Source organism: Marmota marmota, unplaced genomic scaffold, assembly GCF_001458135.2.
Source record: "Marmota marmota marmota unplaced genomic scaffold, marMar, whole genome shotgun sequence".
NCBI lineage: Eukaryota > Metazoa > Chordata > Mammalia > Rodentia > Sciuridae > Marmota > Marmota marmota.
Genome location: NW_026000130.1, coordinates 7,890,759 through 7,911,649, shown reverse-complemented (window position 1 = coordinate 7,911,649; position 20,891 = coordinate 7,890,759). Strand labels below are relative to the sequence as shown.

General features: G+C 41.0%; 2 protein-coding genes across 2 annotated transcripts in view; both read right to left on the bottom strand.

Annotated features, from left to right (window-relative positions):
• Positions 1-9,954: 9,954 nt before the first annotated feature.
• LOC107154543 (10 kDa heat shock protein, mitochondrial-like) lies at positions 9,955-10,524 on the bottom strand (the record flags this gene model as incomplete). The annotated part of the gene is made up of 1 exon (XM_048785073.1): positions 9,955-10,524. A coding segment is annotated over one exon (309 nt), but the record flags the coding sequence as incomplete, so codon positions are not given.
• Positions 10,525-17,617: 7,093 nt separating this feature from the next.
• Mapk1 (mitogen-activated protein kinase 1) overlaps positions 17,618-20,891 on the bottom strand; it is an 87,972-nt gene continuing 84,698 nt past the window's right edge. The window contains exon 9 of the mRNA XM_015500345.2: positions 17,618-19,264. The gene's annotated coding sequence lies outside the window, so the exon portion shown is untranslated. The remainder of the gene's footprint in view (positions 19,265-20,891) is intronic.

Genomic DNA, 20,891 nt, shown 5'->3' with positions numbered 1-20,891 from the left:
CCCCGCCCACCAGTGTTGAGGATGAATCCAGGGCCTTAAGCCTGATAGGTAAGTGCTCTACAACTGAGCTAAACCCCTAGCCCCACCAAAACACTTCCTGCAAACCTGAAACCCTTTTTAAATAAGTCCCCATTTTCCTCCTTGCAGAATCTGCATCTATGACCAGGTAATGGACCACATTTGGAGCATCAGGCTTTTGTTTGCAGCTGTTCTTTTTCCAGAGTCTGAGGAAGGTGGCAGGCAGATGAAGAATAAGCAGGCCATATGGTGGGCTTTCCAGGGACTTCCTGGCAGATGGAATAAGAGAACAGGAGATGTCAATTCAGAGGAGTGGAGAAAGGGCTACCTAATTTACAAGTGTGAGTAGGATTTACGTAATTGTAGGGAGATCAAAGCATGGTAGAAGTAATGTGAAGACACTAAAAATTCTTTGTTACTGTTTGCTATGGTTTGGAGGTGGTTTGAGTGTTCCTCAAGGCTTCACATGTTGACATTTAATCACCAACATGAAGCATTAAGATGGTGGACACTTAATCCAGCTATTGTGTTTGGACATGGGGCCTCTGGGAAGTGATTAGGATTAGGTGGAGTCATCAGGATGGAGCCCCCATGATGGAATCCTGGTGGCTTTATAGGAAGAGGGAGGGAGACCAGAAGACACACAGACACTTGCTCCTTCTTTATCTTGCCCTGTGATCTCCTGTACTGCTTCTGGATTCCAGTGAGATGCGAGCCCTTGAACCTTCAGAACTGTGAATTAAATAAACCTGTTTCTTTAAAACTTGCCCAGCGTGTGATTTTGTGTTATTAGCATCAGAAAATGGATTATTATACTGCTGTATTGACTTGCTAAATTCACTAGCCAGCTGACTTACTTTCTTTTTGCTATAGCAAATAGTGGTGATATTTATGTTTTTGTACACATGACCGCTTTTCTCTTGAATTGTTCTCAAGGGAAAAAAATACCAGTAATGGAATTACTGAGTCAGAACTCATCTTCTCATTGGCTTCAGTCACAGTGAGATTCCACTGTATTCGTTTTCAGTACTATCAGCAATGCCAAAGGGTACATATTGCTTTACAACTTTACAACATTTGGCTTTTATAATTTCCCTTTTGCTGAAAACAGAATGAAAAAAGTAGAGTATGCAGGGCTGAGGGTAGAGCTCTGTGGTAGAGTGCTCCTCTGGCTTATGCAAGCACTTGTGCTCAATCCTGAGCACTGAAAAAACAAAACAAAAAGCACAAAATAGCTCTGCCCAGAACGACACTTCCTCCTTAATTTACTGCACATTAATATATTTATTTATTTATTATTATTTTTTTTTTTTTGGTGGTGCTGGGGATTGAACCCAGGGCCTTGTGCATGTGAGGCAAGCACTTTGCCAACTGAGCTATATCCCCAGCCCCTACATTCCCATATTTACTAATGGCATTGGATGCTTTTCCTCATGTAAGTAGATAATATCCTTTGATTGATTGTCAGTTGGGAATGAGAAAATTGAATTTTTTTGTCTCCGTATGTTTTGGATTTATTATTGGTCATACATGGCGGATGTGTCCCCAGACTCAGCCTTCCTCCCTGTTGTCTGCATTGGTCTGTGTAAAATCAGGCGGAAGATAATTCTCCATTCTTCCAGTTTTTCTAAGACACTAGAGTTAATGGTTTTCTCTTACCATATCTGCTGAGTGAACGCCTGACCTTCTAGTTGCATCTGTTAGAAAGGGTACTGGGTAACAGGCTAAGAAGAGGGGTGACTTCCAATTTTAGTTCTGACATGAAAGAGCTTAGAAATCGTTACTCTTTTCCTTATAATAAGAAAAAAGGCAAATAAACTGAAAATCAGTGACTTTTCTTAGAACCATCAGAGAGAGTTGAGGTCAATGGACCACTTCCCCTACCAAATTAGTGAACCAGGAAAAGACAGAAATTTTTTTTCAATATCTTTATTTTGTTTATTTATTTTTATGTGGTGCTGAGGATCGAACCCAGGGTCTCACACATGCGAGGTGAGTGCCTCTACCGCTGAGCCACAACCCCAGCCCCACAGAAATTTTCATATGTTAATCAGATTTCTGTTACTATGACAAAATTCCTGAGATAATTAACTTAAAAGGAAGAAAGTTTATTTTGGTTTACCATTTCAGAGGTTTCAGTCCATGGACACTTGCCCTTTGCATTGGGCTTATGCAGCACAGTATACCTTGGCAGGAGCACATGGCAGAAGAGGCCTGTTCAACCTATGTTGGCTGGGGAGCAAACAAAGACAGGAAAGGGCAAGATCCTAATATCCTTGTCAAGGGTGTACCTCCAATGACCTAACTTCCTTCCACTACACCCCATCTTCTAAAAGCACCAAGCCTTTAACACATGGAACTTTGTGGGACATTTACCATCCCAGGTTACTTTGAACAGAAGTCACTGGAACCAAGAATGGGTAGGAAGAATGAAAGGACCATTTAAATATAACTGTGCTGAATTGCCAGAGGCTGAATATGGATGAACTTAAAGATTCATAGGAAACCAATCTAAAAATATTCCAAAATTAAGGACAGAAACCAAAATACCAAGCCAGTAATCTCCCCTGCCCACACACCACTGAGCTACATCGCCAGTCCTTTGACTTTTTATTTTGAGAAGGGATCTTGCTTAGTTGCTGAGGCTGGCCTTGAACTTATGATCCTCCTGTCTCACCTTCCCAAGTTGCTGGAATTACAGGTGTGAGCCACCATGCCTGGCTCAAATCCAGAAATCTTAGAAAACACTGAGCAGGAAAAAATATTGAAAAACGTTTACACTTAAGCATATCATATTCAAATTGGAGAAAGCAAAGATAAAGAAAATCTTGATAGAAGCCAGAGTGGGAAAAACATCTTACCTACTGTGGTGGTTTGAATATGTTTTGAGTGTGTCCCTCAGGAGTTATTAGGTGAGGAGGCTGGTCCCTAGGGTGGCTATGTTGAGAGGTGGTGGTACCTAGTGGGAGGTCACAAGATGGTCTATCCCTTTCACTCTGGCTTCCTGTCTTGAGATGTGATCTCTTCTACCCTGCTCACTGCTGCCATTATGATGATGCATTGTCATGAATTCCTTACCAGAGTGCTAATGCCCATGCTATGCCCAGAAGTGGAAGCTAAATAAACTTATTTTCCTTATAAATGCCTTAGGCATTTTATTATAGCAATGAAAAATCAGACTAATATATCTACAGAGGATAAGAAATACATTGGGGACTGGGGTTGTAGCTCAGTGGTAGAGAGCGCTTTCCTGGCACGTGTGAGGCACTGGGTTTGATCCTTAGCACTATATAAAAATAAACAAATATAATAAAGGTATTATGTCCATCTAATATACTGGACTTATTAGAAACCATGTAAGAAGACAGAGGAATAGAATATTTATATTGCTTATGAAGATCTGAGCTTCTGATCCACAAAATTTTCTTTCTGAAAAAAAAATTTAATATTTCTTACACCACAGGTCTATTGGCGACAAATTCCTCCAGTTTTAGATTTTCTAAAAAAGTATTTCTCCTCCATTTTGCTGTGCTAGGCAAGCACTTTGCCACTGAGCTACATCCCCAACCCTTCTTATCAATTTTTGAAGGCTAATCTCACCAGATATAAACTAGATTGGTGATTTTTCTCTCAATACTATGTTTTTAATAGGCATGGCAAGAGGGGATATTCAATCTTAGGGGGAAAGCATCTAGCTTTTCACCATTAATATGATATTAGGTGCAGGATTTAAAAAAATTTTTTTTAGTTGTTGACGGACCTTTATTTTATTCATTTATTTATATGTGGTGCTGAGAATTAAACCCAGTGCCTCACACTTGCAAGGCAAGTGCTCTACCACTGAGGCACAATCTCAGCCCCTAGTTGTAGGATTTTTATAGTTGCTTTTTTAAAAAAAACTTTATTTATTTTTTTATGTGGTGCTGAGGATCGAACCCAGTGCTCATGCATGCTAGGCAAGCGCTCTACCACTGAGCCACAACCTCAGCCCCTAGATGCTTTTTATAAAGTTGAGAAATTCTTTTCTATCCTAGTCTGCTGAGAGCTTATATCATGAATGGGTGTCAGATTTTTGTCAAATACTTTTTCTGCATGCATTGTTACAATCATATGATTTTTCTTTATCAACCTTATATTTTGTTGAGCATTTTTGCATCTATGCTCGTTAGAGACAGTCTGTAGTTTTTCTTCCTTGCAATGTCTTTATCTGGTTTTTGTATTAGGGCAATAATGCTGGCCTCACCAAATGAGTTATGTGCATTCCTCTGCTTCTGCTTTCTGGAAGGGATAATAAGGAATTGATATTTCTTTCTCAAAATATCTGGGCTTAGAAACCATCTCTTCATATTTTCAAGTTGTAATTTTTACCTTTCTGCATTTTAAAAAATTCGGCCATCATTCTATATGCACTCTTCTTCTTCTCCTTCTCCTTCTCCTTCTTCTTTTTTTTAGTTTGACCTGTTTTTTATTTTGAAATGTGATTGCTAAAATATTTTAAAACTACCTGTAAGGCTTGCATTCTGTTTCTTTTCTTTTTAATTGCTCAAGACAATACAATGATCTTGACATATCATACATTTGATTCAAATGGGGTATGAATTCTCATTTTTCCACGTGTACAGATCGCAGGATCACATTGATTATATATCCATGTGTATACATACAGCAATCCTAGTGTCAGTTGTATTCTGCTGCCCTCCCTATCCTCCCCTCCCCTCCCCTCCCCTCCCATCACCTCTCTCTCTACCCAATCTACTGTGACACTTTTCTCTCTCTCTCTTTTTCCCCTTCCCCCTCACACCATCATATATGTATTTTGTATAACGATGAGGATCTCCTTCCTTCTTCCGTGCAATTCCCCTTCTCCCTCCCATTCCCTCCCACCTCTCTTCCCTGTTTAGTGGTAAGCTTCTTCTCATGCTCTTCCTCCCTACCCCATTTTGAGTCACCCCCCCCTTATATCAGAGAAGACATTCGGCATTTTTTTTTAGAGATTGGCTAGCTTCACTTAGCATAATCTGCTCTAATGCCATCCATTTCCCTGCAAATGCCATGATCTTGTTATTTTTTTAGTGCTGAGTAATACTCCATTGTGTATAAATGCCACTTTTTTTTTATCCATTCATCTATTGAAGGAATCTAGGTTTTTTTTACCCCTCACACTTTTATTTTTACCCCTCACACTTCAGATAGAGCTCTAATCTCCAGAATATACAAAGAACTCAAAAAGTTAAACAACAAAAAAAAACAAATAACCCAATCAACAAATGCGCCAAGGATCTGAACAGACACTTCTCAGAGGAGGATATACAATCAATCAACAATTACACGAAAAAATGCTTACTATCTCTAGCGATCAGAGAAATGCAAATTAAAACCATCTCACTCCAGTAAGAATGGCAGCCATTATGAAGTCAAACAATAACAAGTGCTGGTGAGGATGTGGGGGAAAAGGTACACTTGTACATTGCTGGTGGAAATGCAAATTGGTGCAGCCAATTTGGAAAGCAGTATGGAGATTCCTTCGAAAGCTGGGAATGGAACCACCATTTGACCCAGCTATTCCCCTTCTCGTACTATACCCAAAAGATCTACAAAAAGCATACTACAGGGACATAGCTACATCAATGTTCATAGCAGCACAATTCACAATAGCTAGACTGTGGAACCAACCTAGATGCCCTTCAATAGATGAATGGATAAAAAAATGTGGCATTTATACACAATACATGCTTCTTTTTAAAATTTTTTTTTAGTTTTTGATGAACCTTTATTTTATTTATATGTGGTGCTGAGAATTGAACCCAGTACCTCACACATGCTAGACAAGTGAGCCACAACCACAGCTCATAGATGTGTGCTTCTAATTCATGTTCCTGCACATGTGACCTTTGTGAACAGAAATTTGCATGGAAAAGTTATTTACTGCTTATAGCTTTGGATTTAAGTTACTGAAGTGAATACCAATAAAAAGAAAAACCAAGGCCATGTTCACTGGTTACACATTTGGAATGTTAACCAATATATTTTGTAAGTTATGATTTTTATTCACTGTTACATTTTATGTATGCTCTAACAAATTATTCCTTTTAAAATCTAGAGTGAGTATACTAAAGACTGCTACTAAAGATCTGAATTAAAAAAAAATCTGGGGCTGGGGATGTGGCTCAAGCGGTAGCGCGCTCGCCTGGCATGCGTGCGCCCCGGGTTCGATCCTCAGCACCACATACAAACAAAGATGTTGTGTCTGCCAAAAACTAAAAAATAAATATTAAAACTCTCTCTCTCAATCTCTCTTTAAAAAAATAAAATATACTACAAAAGTAATTTAAAAAAAAATCTGGACCTGGTACAATCATGTTTCTAGGTGAACTCCTGAATAAGTTGAAAACATGTGTATACCCAAATCTGCAAAATCTGCCAGTATTTAAAGCAGGTTTATTTTATTTTTGCTTCTGCAGATTGAACCCAAGGATGCTTTACCACAGAGATACATCCCTAGTCCTTTTTTTTTTTTTTTTTATTTGGAGACAGAGGCTTGCTAAGTTGCCGAGGCTGCCTCAAACTTGCTTTAGCCTCCTGAGTCTCTGGAATTATAGGTGTGTGCCACTGCACCTGGCTTTATAGCAGCTTTATTCACAATTTCCAAAACTGAAAGCAACTCAGATGTCCTTCACTAGGTGAATGGGTAAACAAACTGTGGAACATCCATATGATGGAATATTATTCAGTGATATGAACAAATTAGTTATCTAGCCATGAGCAGACATGGAGAAATCTTGAGTGCATATTACTAAGTGAAAAAAGCAAGTCTGCTTTTTTTTTGCATTTGTTTCCATACACAAAACACTTTTTTTTTTTTAAAGAAAAGGTAATGGCAATAGTAAACAACTTGTGATTGCCAGGAGTTGGGGAGGGAAAACCAGGTATGCAGAGGATTGGGGGTGAGAGTGGGGTAGATATGTGGAGCTTTACATATTATCTGCTCAATGATTCAAAAAGTCTAAAACTGACTAAAAAAAAAAGTAAGATATGTACAAGAAGGGAAAATTGGCCAGATTTTCTGAAGAAAAGAACATTCACAGGAATCAAGAGGTGTCTAAAATGAGGTTTGATAACCACAGTGAATGAGATATATAGGGATCCCTGATATCAGAGGATTTTGACAAAGGAGTATTAACTGCTCTCAAGACAAATGTTAGAGCCTGAAAAGCAGAAGAAATCAGGAGTTCCTCCACTCATAATGGGTTTATCCTGATAAACCCTTCATAAATTGAAAGCATCAAAAAGTATATCATTATTATTATTTTTAAGTACTGGGGAATGAACCCAGAGGTGCTTTACTTCTGAGCTATATTCTGGGCCCTCTTTATTCTTTAATTTTGAGACAGAGTTGCTAAGTTGCCCAGGCTAGCTTTGAACTTGCAGTCCTTCTGCCTCAGCCTCCTGCATCTTTGGGATTACAGGCATGCTGCCACAATGCCTGACTTCAAAATTGTATTTAATCCATTTAACCTACGAACATCCTAGCTTACAACACAGCACACTGGAGTGTTGGTTGTTTCCTTTTGTGATCTCAAAACAGCTGCTACTGCTGTTCAGCATCATTGTGAGAGGATCATATTGCATGTTTTCCAGAGAAAACATCAAAACTCACAATTCAAAGTATGGTTTCTATTGAATGCGCATCACTTTTGCACCACTGAAAAGTCAAAAGATTTTAAATACAACAAAGGTATGCTGGGGACCTCCTTAGTTGAATAGGCAGCCTGAGGTCTGCTTGTTATGCTAAGTAAACAAATCGATGCATCAATGAAAGAGGTAAAATGAAAGATTTTTTTGTGGATGGCAATGTTCTGGAATTCTCAGAGTCTCTATGCAGGCTCCATGCCATCTGGTATGCCTGCATGAAATGCTTTCTAGTTCTAATGATTCCCCTCCCCTGCTTATCAGAGTAATTATAAAGTATTAAAAAACCTCTTGCTTGGGCTAGGATGTGGCTCAGTGGTAGACTGCTTGCCTAGCATACATGAGGCCCTGGGTTCCATCCCCTGCACCAAAACGACAAAAAATACCCAAACAAGCTAAAACACCAAAACAACAAAAAACCCTCTTGTACCTGTCAAGAGAATGCTGCATCTTAGAAATTCCCTGGTATACAAGGAACACTACCTGAATCCTGGATCACAGGGACACCCTTCATCTGGCCAATCTCAGAGGCAGGGCTGCCATGGCAGAGCTGGGGAGGTCTTGGCCTCCATCCTGGGTAAAGCTTTGCCTTCCTGCTCCAGCCTGAGGGGTTGTGGTCCTGAGCTTTTCCTCCAATGTCTGGTTTGTTTCAACACTGGAGTTAGGTCTGGTAGGCTCATGCTGTGAATTCACCCTGGCCAAGAAGTCCTGGCAAAGGGTCCTTGGGCTGAGGTGCAGAGGGGCAAGCCTGGAAAGGTCTGGGGTCCATAGGTGGTAGCAGCAGCAGCAGTTAACACTATGTAGACTCAGGGCCTTTTGCAGAAGACATTCCACTTGGGAGATCACACCATCTGATTTCTGTTGTGTGTGGTTGCTGCTTGAGGTAGGACGGAGATAGGATGTTGAACGGAGGCTGCTGCTGTGCTGTTCATTGGCACTGAAGACCAGAGCAGTGGGGCTCTTTCAGGGGCCTGACAGGGCCTCCAGAAACAGAAACATACCCCTGCTCTCTCCAAGGAAAAAGAAAACTCAAAGCAAACAAGACACACAAGAAGGAAAGGAGTGAACTAGCAAGCCACTAAGAGGCAGGGCCTGTCATCAGGCAGAGGCCCAAGGCAGGGAGGGTCCTGCCTGAAATGAGCGAACCACTGAGCAGCAGGGTCAAGAGCGGAACATCTCTCTTGGACCCCAGGCTTTCTGAGCATCCTAGTAGAGATCTTTCTCCTTTTAAAATCAAGCTAGTCTCTGGCATTTGTACAAAGACCGGGTCTCATCATAGTTCAGCAGCAAGGAAGCCTCACAGGGATGCTACCCAAACCCCGGCTGTCCCTGAGATGCCCTGTGGTGGTACCTCAGGGGTGTATCTGCTTTCCTTTTGGAGCTCCTTTGCCAGCAGAGATATTTTGCTTTCATCTCAGATGGGGCATTCTATGATGACAGCCTGTTCTTAAATGAAAATAGCAGGTGCTTGCACAGGCATGCAAACCTGGGTTAGCATGTCAATGGCACAGAGGTAAGCAACAAAGGGTGGCCAGAGGGTGTGTCCAAGCCAGTTCCATGTGGCCTCAAGGTTCCTGTGTGCTTGAGGATCTCCCTTCCCTTTAGAGGGATGCCAGAGAGAATCAAGGTGGGGCTTGTCCTGGGCCCCTGCCTTCCAGGGTCCAGGGGGGGATGGTTGTGTTGAAGTGCACTGACTGCTGGCTTCTAGTGTCCCCAGCCTACATCATTGGTCAGAGAACAGAGAAACAAGTCAGAGCTGAGGCATTTTATTTACTCTTCAGTCAATGACCTCATTGGCCTTTTTCTCCCCTTCTGAATTTCATTAAAATGTTCTTTGTGTGGTCTGCATGTGACTGGCAGCAGTGGGCTCTTCCCGGAGAATTTAACAGCGAGGCCCCTGTAACTTCTCCTTGCCCCATGCTTCTCCCTTTGGAGAAGCCCTTTAAATGCTGTGCTCCCAGACTCTGCTCCCAGGGGTGGAATTTGATAACATTGATCCCTGGTGTTAATTCCCCTAATGCCTTCCTACCACACTTTCTCCTTTTAAAATCTGCTTTGGTCCCACATTTCCTTCCCAATCAACTGACACAGACAAGAGGCAGCTGCCCTTGCTGATTTAGATTTTTATTTTCAATCTAGCAGTGATTACATTTTCTAATACTGTCGAAGTTGGTACCTTTAGTTCATCCTTGTAGATATTTTCTTTGAAGCCCCTATGGCATTGTAATGTTTTCAATTTTTTTTTGGGGGGGGGGTACCAGGGATTGAACCCAGGGGCACTTAACCACTGAGCCATATCCCCAGCCCTTTTTTTTTTTTAAATCATTACATATTTTATTTGGAAATGTTTACATAAGTACAGGGAAACTAATTTTTTGAGACAGTGGATGTTATTAGATTATCATCAGTTTATTATAAGAGACGAGGAAATTATTTACATGATGAAAGGTTTCAGCACTTCAGTGGAATGAGCAGCTTCATAGGACGCCATTTCAACAGCGATTTGTTTCAGTCTACATACTTTCCAAGAATGTCACCATCTCTAAATAAGAAATAATCCTTGTCATCTAGAACTACTTTGGTGCCTCCATTCTCTGGGAGAACTTTATCTCCAACTTTCACACTAACTGGCAGAATCTCCCCACCCTTTCCTTTAGAGCCTGATCCCACAGCTACTACTGTCGCTTGCAATACTTTTCCTTGAGATTTTTCTGGAAGCATAATGCCTCCTTTGGTTACAGTTTCACATGCACTCCTTTCGACCAATACTCGGCCAAAAAGTGGAAGAAACTTTCTAAGTGCTTGTCTGGCCGTGACTCATGCCACTGCAGCTCTGACTCTGCTCTCATGCCACCGCCGCAGAGACCCACAGTCCGGCCCTTGGAATACGTTAAAAGGCCTCCCCAGCCCTTTATTTTTATTATTATTATTATTTTTAGTTGTCAGTGGACCTGTATTTTATTTATTTATATGTGGTGCTGAGAATTGAACCCAGTGTCTCACACATGCTAGGCAAGCACTCTGCCACTAGCTACAGCCCCAGCCCCCCAGCCTTTTTTTGTATTTTATTTTATTTTTTAATTTTTTTTTATTTTTTAGTTGTAGGTGGACACAATATCTTTATTTCATTTTTATGTGGTGCTGAGGATCGAACCCAGTGCCTCATGTGTGGTAGGCGAGCACTCTACCACTGAGCTACAACCCCAGCCCTTGTATTTTATTTAGAGACAGGGTCTCACTGAATTGCTTAGGGCCTCGCTAAATTGCTAAGGCTGGTTTTGAACTCGCAATCCTCCTGCCTCAGCCTCCCAAACTGCTGGGATTATAGATATGTGCCACCATTCCTGGCCGATTTTTCCCTCTTTATAGTTGTTAACTAAAATTGAATGCCTAACTACTGCAATACTGCTGCCTTCCCCTCCTTGTTTATTTATATGGTTTCTCCACTGGTCTTAACAATTCTTCCTGTCCTTTTAAACCAGGAGGATGACCTTACCCAACATGACAGGCTCTCCTGCATGGACCATGAGATGGGCAGGTGACGTGTGCCCATCTCAATCTGTAGTGGAGGTGCTGACAACCATTGTGGCCTTGCTGTTTCTTTGATTGCTTGTTCTTTTGTGACACATTTGTTCTTCTCTCTGGTTTCTCTCATCATCTGATTCATAAATAAAATGTTCTGGCAGAATATTATGCTATTTGGTGGATGGCAGATAGGTAAGGGATGCAGGTAGTTTTTAGATTTCATTTCAGGGAAGGGCAATAGTGATAAGTATTCAAAAATGCAAAAACCTGAGCATGACATATTACCAAGCTACAGTCCCAGCCCACTGGCTCTTGGAGCTGTTCTCATGTCTCTGGTGTATGTCTCTTGCTGCGGTCTTGGATTATGGTTGGTTCCATCTCAAAAAACCCACATTTCCTAGCTTATTAAAGTCTAGCCAGCTCCCCATGAAGTGGGAATACTTTATAATTTTAAAAAGAAGTAATGGCACTTTTGGACAGAGAATAAAACAAATCTCTGGGCTTAGGGGAATGTAGATTTATGGGCTGGTAATGTGGCCATTGACTCCCTGCCTGCCTCTTCTAAATTGGCCTCAGAGTGACCCTAAAGGGGGCTGAGGATGTAGCTCCGTGGTAGCATGGCTTGCCTAACAAGGTTCTGGGTTCAATTCCCAGCACTCTAAAACCAACAAAAATGGAAAAACAACTAGAACAAGGATCATCTATGTGTGGATAGCCTGTGTGCCTATATTGCCAATCTGCAACATACCTTCCTCCAGTGCCTTGTACTGGGCTTGAGAGCTATGGCCCTGGTTCAAGTGTCCCAGGTTGCACAACTTCCACCCCCTCTTGCTCTTTCATATGCTTGGCTTCTATTGCCAGATTTCCCACCACACAGATGTGCCCTCCTTGGCCCAATAGGCAGCTTCCTCCTACCATTTATGCAACTGACAACTGGTTTCTGTTACCTTCTGGTCTTACTATACAAGACAGGTATTGGCTCCCCTGCTCCTTCTGGCCATTCAAGAGTAATCCTTCCTGACGGAGAAATTTTGGACTGGGTAGAGGGTAGTGAGGGGAGGGGAGTGGGTAAGGAGGTAGGAAAGATGGTGGAATGAGACAGACATCATTACCCTAAGTACATGTATGATTACACAAATGATGTGACCACATCATGTACAACCAGAGAAATGAAAAGTTGTGCTCCATTTGTGTACATTGAATCAAAATGCATTCTGCTGTCCCATATAAGCAGTTAGAATAAATAAAGAGTAATTCTTCCTAATTCCCAATCAGGTGCTTCTCTTATCTAATATTTTAATTGAGAAGGTCCTGAATTCTTGGGCTCAAGCCATTGTTTTGCCTTATCCTCAGGAACTGACTGCTGGTGTGTGCCACTGTGCCTGGCCCTTACCTAATATTTTGACTCTTTTTTCCCCAAGTTTGTGTTTACAGCATTATTGTTCTAAATCCTTGAGCTGAAACTGCTGGGCTGTAGTTCCCAACTGTGTCCCACATCACAGGCTGTAGTTCCCAACTGTGTCCCATCACCTGAGGGTGAATATCTTATACAAAGAATTCCCTTAAACTATTGTCTTTCGGAAGAGGAAATTAAGAAACAGAATGAAGGAAGAATTTCCCCAAGCATCAGGGATTAAAGATGTTTTTCATTTCAAGCAAAAAAGATCTTGCCTATTTTCCATGTTTGTCTGCACCACTATAATGGTTCTCAAAGCCCATGAGAAACTTGATGGCCACTCAGAGTGTCTGATCTTCTCAGAATGGGAAAGTTGTTTTTAGATAAATTACTTTCCACGTTCCTGTTATCATCAAGCTTTTAAACTCACACTCTATGTATCACCATAGAAATATCACAAAGATACTGGACATAGGTCTTTTTGCCCTTTATATAGATGAAAAGCTCTCCCCTCTTTCTCAAACTTACAACTCCAGGGATTCTGTGAAGATGGAGGAAATCCTTGATGCAGCCGAGCCATTGGCTCTGCAGGTCTATGGCAGGAACTCAGTAAGTGTACGCTGAATTGATCTGAAAGCATATTAGTAAACTGAGGCGAGACCCATGGTTTCTTCCACTCAATGACTCGCAACTGAAATCGAACAGGGTCTCTTTCTCCTGGCTATCCATCTTTTCAAATTGGTGCTGGGGATTAAACCCAGGGCCTTATGCACACATCCCCAGCCCTCCTACCTACCATCTTAATATCACTATCCACAAAGGTGACACATCCAATGCACTGATCTCACAGCCCTACCACAACAAATTTCTGCTCCCCATATACAGTTCAGGTTTGTTTCTTCATTTAAATAATAAACAAACCTGAAAACGAGGCAGGTATCTGTTCAGTCTCCCCATCATGTCTGCTTCGTGTATGCAGTGGGTGTTCACCACGTGATCTCTACCCATCTACTGCAGCTCCTTCCCCCTAGTCCTATGGCCTCAGTCTTACCACTCCATCTCATCTCCTTGGTCCTTCCCTTTGCCCCGCCCAGCTAATGATATATATGAACAATGTCCTATTGCATCACTGAGGCCTCTCTCAGTGGTGGGCAGTTCTCATTTCCACTTCTTAGGAGGATCTTCCTCATCCTCACACACTTCACCCAAAAAGACATGTTATGGGGCATGACCTGTTTCTTCCTTTTTACCTATGAAATGAATGTCTTTAGCCATCCTTGGCCAGACTCAAAGAGTGAGGCTGTGTCCATCTCCACCTCCTTCTTCCCCTTGGCAAGCCCAGCCCCAATCCTCCATCTCCTCTTCCCTGATAGTGCCTTCCTCTTAGACTCACTCAGAGGTACCACTGTCCCCTCATAAAAACTCATTCCTTCACTGCTCCCTTTTGGATACCCTCACCCTGGGGCCTCAGAGGTGTGATTCCCTCCTTGCTTCCACCTCTCTGTGACCCGTTGCTTGGCTTTATTCTCTCCTCTCTCAGATGACCTGAAGTGACCTCTGCCCAGCTCTAAACACTTGGTTTTGATTAAATACAGCAGACAGTCCAGATGCTGGTCTACTGCCAACCAGAATTGGTATGCCATTACTAAGGAAGGAGCTCATTATCGGTAAAGTGGGGAAAACTGTGATTATCAGCTTTCTGTGAACAGACTGTGACTACTTTCTATTGGATTTGGACAACAACAAAGTGTTAACCCATCAAGGAGAAAGTGAATGTTATGTACTCTCAAGTGTTTCAAATGTCCCCTTGAAAACTTCCAGTTTAGGCTATATTTCCCTGAAGAAAGTTTTTGGATAGGTTTTCCTTTCTCAGATCTACAGAAAGCAGTTTCTTTAGTAAGTAGACATTTTAATGCTCTAACATTTAATGAAATTTAAAAAAAAAGCACTTAAGAAGACTTGCTGTTTACTGAATTCTTGCTTTGAGGTAAATCACTTGAAATATATTTTTATAATCTTTACCACATACAAGGCAATTTTGGTTCTGCTTCATAGCTGATGGTCTGCCATGGAGAGACTGAAGCACAAACAAGTAGGAATGAGCAACCCAAAGCAGAGGGTCAGGCTGAGAACCTGGTTTAGGGGCCTGTGTTTTTTCCTACAATACTACATCAAAAACATTTCCCACCAGGGCACATGCCTATAATCCCAGCAATTTGGGAGGCTGATGCAGGAGGTTCACAAGTTCCAGGCCACCTTCAGTAACTTAACAAGACCCTGTCTCAAAATGAAAAAGGGAGGGGGATGTAGTTCAGTGGCAATCTGGGTTCAATCACCAGTACCAAATAAACAACAACTAAAAATTTCTGTCTTGTGAATAAGTCACTGCATAATGCTCAATACTGACATGAATCAAAATGTCTAAGACTCACTAATACAGTTATAACTTCTTGGTCTGAAAAAAGAGCTGCCCCCATACTAGGACTGCTGAAGATAAGGGTGGGAGGCATACAAAGAGAGGACGTGGGGAACACCTTCCTCTCCCCCATTTATACCTAAGGAAATGTAGAGGACTAAAATTAAAACCCCTTTTTGACTCTGGAGAACCAGCTTATGATCCTATCACTAATTGACATAAGCAAAGTCAAAGGAGGAAGGCCGGCTTACTTGCTGTAATTAAGGCCTAGACGATTTCATACTTTCACATGTAAAACTGCAATTAAACTATACATGCACAGTACTGTTATTTTGGTAACACAGGGACACAATTTAATGATTCTAAGGATTTTTTTTTGTAGATTTTTTTTTTTACAAGTCAGGTGCCATAAACATTCAAATAATCCATCTTTTAAAAAGTACGTTTACAACATCAAAAGAATTAAGATGAAATATAAACCTTTCTACTTACAATTTTTATACAGATTAACCAAATCACAAATACCACAAATAAATGTTAAGTTGTAGCAATATAATGAATAAACATTCAGATTCTTAATAAAATCTTCCTTTAACATTTTTTTAAACTTACCATTATACTAAATAATCTATGCAGAGTTTTGGGGTACAATACCAAGAAGGCACCAACAGTACAAAGCAGATACAAAGCAGTTTCAGAACTTTCTGGAGTGCTCTACACGGATAAACAGCACAAAAAGGCAACAAGCTTAAGCTAAACCTGGTATAACCCTAGAGAATTCACTCAGAATTCACTCTGGATTCCCAGTTGTTGCTGATCCATCATGTCGAGTTGGATGACAGTAAGAGAAACCACATCCTTACTCCACTCTTACATGCTTCTCATCTGCACTGTAGGAGTATCTTGTTTCAATACCAGCATAACAATTTTAAAGCACAAATGCTTTAAAAATGTGTAAGCAAAAGGATTGCTCAGATTTTCAAAACCACTACATTTACAAAAATATTTCCCTTAAACTTGGGATTGCTCCAAAACATTGATTTACAAATATAAAAGTATTATGGAAGGACCCAAAGCGTGTGCATATGTATGTGTGTATTAACATAGTTATCATACTATATAAAAGTTAATTAAAAAACCATATTAACATAAAAGCAAATAAAGATCAAAGTCTCCTCTGAATGGGCTGAATATTATGTGGCATGTGGGTGGTTTACCTTCATGATTCCTCAGAAACAACTACTGGTGAGCCATGTATAGTTTACTGAAGCTAACAGTTTTCTCCACACCCACTGCCTCTGCCTGAAAACAGCAGAAATGAGTGTGAACATACCACACCTGCACACAGAACATGATGATATTTGTTTACCCAGATTCCATTGTGGTCTGTGTTTCTCTGTAAGCTCTAAAGACTGTCAGGGCAGAGTCTTCATAATTGGTTCTCACATCTACCCCAAAGGCTTATTGGCTGGCTGTTTCATACCAAACAGAACGTCTTGGAATGTTTCAATGGGAATTTTTTGCTTACATTTTAGACACCAAAAAAGACATCCATCGGAAAGCTTATCTGAGCATGCTAATAATGGAGGCATTCAGCATCACCAATATGAATTGAGATGACATAATCTGTACATATTTAGAAATATAAAACCAAAATGATGTGTCTGTTATACATAATAACTTGTAGTTTCACAGGTACCTTGGTTATAACAATTCTCTGACCTGTTAAACTACATTTCACATGATATTAATGAAAAGTATACCACTTGTGGCTACAGTAATTCAACAATGCAGTGAGTGGTTTCATGCCAATCTGATTCCACAGTACCAACAAAGAGGATGGCAAAGAGCTTGTAGCCCCTAGATATTAGCAGCCAAGGCTAGTTTTTCTACCTAGAAGATTGCAAATTAAACTAATAATATTAACATTGCATTAAAAAAGTACAAAGAAATGAGTAATAAAACTGCCAATGCTCTTTTTAAAATGAAAACTGACTTATTTATCAATATATCAAATAACAGTCAAATCTCTGTATCCTGTCAATGCTGCATGGACCATGACATGGCAGCTCTGAGTATGTAAGTGAAAAGTTAGTTATGTATTTTTAGGGCAAGAATCAAGATGTGATTCTTATTTCTAAGGATGAGTCAGCCATCTTTCTTTAGTCACATGAGGTGTGTCAGCATACTTGGCCAGGTGGCATGCACCATGTGGTGCTGGGCAGCTCTTCCCAGCACTTGGCTGTGCTAGCAACAGCTCTGGGGCATATAGGCAAGCCCCTTTTTGGAGGGAACCAGAGATTCCAACCTGAGATGTCTGGCTTTTGTCCCCAGGGTTTGACAGACTTTTTTGAGATTTAATATTTGAACAAAGAAACATGTCAGAATTATCTGCTGTGCAGAGGGAAAAAGGCCCTTTGTAAGCCACCTCATGTAAACTGAAGTGTGGGGCAATGCCTAGGGTGGGGAAGTGAGGCCCATGGGCACTTCTATTTGGAGCACAAACAGAACCTGTTTTGTCCATTCAGACACACTGATCCAGAGGAAATCAACACTGAATCTTAACATGAATGTGAAGATAAAGATGTACATTTATTTCCATGAATTACAAGTGCATTGCTGTTCATATTAGCAGGCAGTCTTTATATAACCCATTCTCCATTGCTGTCAAAAATAAAAGAAAAAAAGAAAAATAGGACAGCTGAGAGACGAAAAGCAAAAAATAGAATTATTTTCCCTAAATGATCTGCTGGATAGCATTTTCCGTGGAACACAACTCAGAGGTAACAATAGATTTTTCATTTCAATCATAGGCATGTGGCACTTGGACAGTCATCTCTGCACAGAAAGCTGTAACAGTCATGCGAGGGTACAGTAATTATTGAACAAGGCAAATTTCTCACCACAGAGAGCAGTGGGGGAGTCAGGAGGCACCGCACTGGGACAGAACACCGAGTCAACTCCACAGTACACAGTGGCAGAACAAATACTTAAAGAGATTAGGAAAATATGGAGAGCTCTGAACATGACTTAATGCTAGCTTCAGCTTCTTCTGATGGTCTTAACTCAGCAGTATCAGAAATATTTAAAGAGTACTTGACGACAGAACAGTGCTTCATGTCATGAGCTCATGAAGGCTTTATTACAAATTGTTATATTGTAGGTTGAAAAATAAACTTGAGATGCTGACATGCTATAGAAGGAAAAAGAATTGTACACTTTCTCATTAAAGTTGCAGTGTTCCTCTCTGCTAAATCCTCCAGCATTGAATGTGGTTACTGAAATAGTTCAGGGTATATATGCACCGGGTATGTGGAATTCCATCGTGGATCAGCCTGCTCACTACTTCTCCAGAAACATTCCACAGTACTGTCACCTTTTGTGTCTCATCAAATGCTGAGCACAGCTGCCATTTCAAATCTTTTTATGTAGGTTTAGCAAACAGTAAGTACTGCATGTAATACATTTTGACAAGTGTTATACCTCTATAATTGTTATAAGTAACCACAGTAAATCTGCAGAATGACATTGCTGGGTGCAGTACTTCCTTTCTATTTAGAATGACTGAATTTTCTAAAAGCTGGGCAAATAGCACATACCTTAAATATGTTAGTAACTAACATGATATTAGAAAAGACACTGACAAGTGCTCCCAAAGGATTCCCGAGACAGAAGCACTTGCTGTAGGCTGCAATGTCATCCAAGGTATTTCCATAAGCTCTGGGGGAAAGTTACAGTCAACAGATGAAGTGCAAATTTGGGGCTGTCACTGACTTAAAGTGCCCTAGGTAGTAGCCTTCCCTATCATAAAGATGCCAGTGACTAGAGCCAATGTGGAAAGACTCTTGCTCTGGTGAGGCTGCATGGGTCAGTCAGCAGGGCATCATGTAGAAAGGATTCAGGAGTGGGAGGAACCACTGCATCTTTCAAATCAGAAAGCGATTAGTGACTAAAGCAACGGTAAGCAGTACGTGCATTGGAAGTACATACTGCTGCCAGTCACCGGTGGGTGACACACACAGGGGTGGCCAGGAGGAATTCTCTGGACTGAAGGAATTCTTTGAAAGCATAAAAGCCACAACTACCAGAAACCGCCCCTCCGAACGGCTCAAAGGAGTCAAACTGAATAAGCCATGACAGGCTGGAGACAGGACCAGGGGTCAAGAACTGGAAAGAAGAACGTCGATGTCTGAGCATGTCCAGTCCTCTGATCCCTTGTCCTATAAAAACACAAATAAACCTGGGAGTTAGGACTGAATTATGTTAAATCAACATCAGCAGCATTACAAAATGGAGAAGTGAAAAAAATGAACATTAACACGTCATCGTCAGCATCATGAAACAAAAGTAAAAAAAGCAAAAGGGGGAAAATTACTACAAAAAAATCACTTAATTTACACATTTGTGGGCATGTGTAGCACATGGCAATTTTGAAGGGGCTGGTGCTCTGCCCAGACTTCAACAGCACCTTTCTCAGACAGTTCTCAGAGGCTTTTTTTCATAACAATCATAGGAAAGACATACAGGCACTGACATACACAGTCAGGTTGGCTTCAGTGTTCCTGGGATGCCCTTTAGTAACCACATGGTATCCATCCAAAGTCAAAAAAGTTTAAGGGTCTTTGTAAAGTAATGTGTCTATTTCTATGCAAAAAAGAGGCTTGGCCTTCTCTCTGTCTCCTATTCTTATTAAGCCTCTTTTTTCTCTGAATGACCAGGTAGAATTAAGTCAACTGCACTGACAACAGAGTTTGTGTTGTTATTAATGCTCAAATTTTCTCTGAAAGCTAAACCTGGTGCTGGTGGACAGCAGGGGTGGGATTCTGGAAAAGTAAGCTGGGGCTGGTTCCCAGAGGGTCGGAACATGAATATCTAGCAGAGGGCTAGGGATGTAGCTAGGTGGTAGAGCACTTGTCTAGCTTGTGTGAGGCCCCAGGTTCTACCCTCAGCACTGCTATGGCTTTCACTTGCCATTTAGGAGTTAGGGCATGAAGGATGGGTGTCATGGTCCAACTAAGGACAAGGAAATGGACTGAGGGGGAAGTGGCTCTTGCTGTTTAGAGGTACACATCTTAAGTTGCAGCCAAACCTACTGGCTCCCCTAAGTTAAAGATGCCCTAAGATGCTTTTACCTTCCAGGAAACCACAGGAGATGAGATTGATAGTCCCGAGTAATTAATTTCTGAGAAAGTTTGTATCACTAACAGGCAGAAGAGAAAGAAAGATGAGTATTTCATCTTCACAGTCTCATGGCAGGGGACTGAGGAGATGGGTCTAAGTGAGGATGAGGCATGTCACAGGTACTGACTTCATATACCTTTGAGACTGGTAACTGAGAACATTTCCACAAGCAAAATACAATGAAATACTCTGATCCTTTAAGACCCCACACAAATACTGGCCCTAGCAAGGGGGGGGGGGTCCCTTGAGAACTTCCTCTACCAAAAAAAAGTCCCCAGTGTGCACGTTTTCCAGTTTTTTCTAGCTTCAGCAAAGTAGGTGATCAGCACCTCTATATAACTTCCCTGTGTCTTCTACCTGGCAGGCTTTCTGATTTGGAGCTTTTTATCTCACGTCTATAAGGAAGGGAACTCAGGAACATGTTCCTTAGTGTTGTGAACAAGTCCCAAGACCTCTCTAGGGAACAAGGTTAGCGGGAGGCAGTGTTGATTGATCATAAGAAAATGGCATCTTAAGTCTACAATGCCTGAATCCTCTGCTTAGTTTTGCACTGATGTACAATCTTTTATATATATATATATATATATATATATATATATATATATATATATTTAGTTATAGGTGGACACAATACCTTTATTTTATTTTTATGTGGTGCTGAGGATC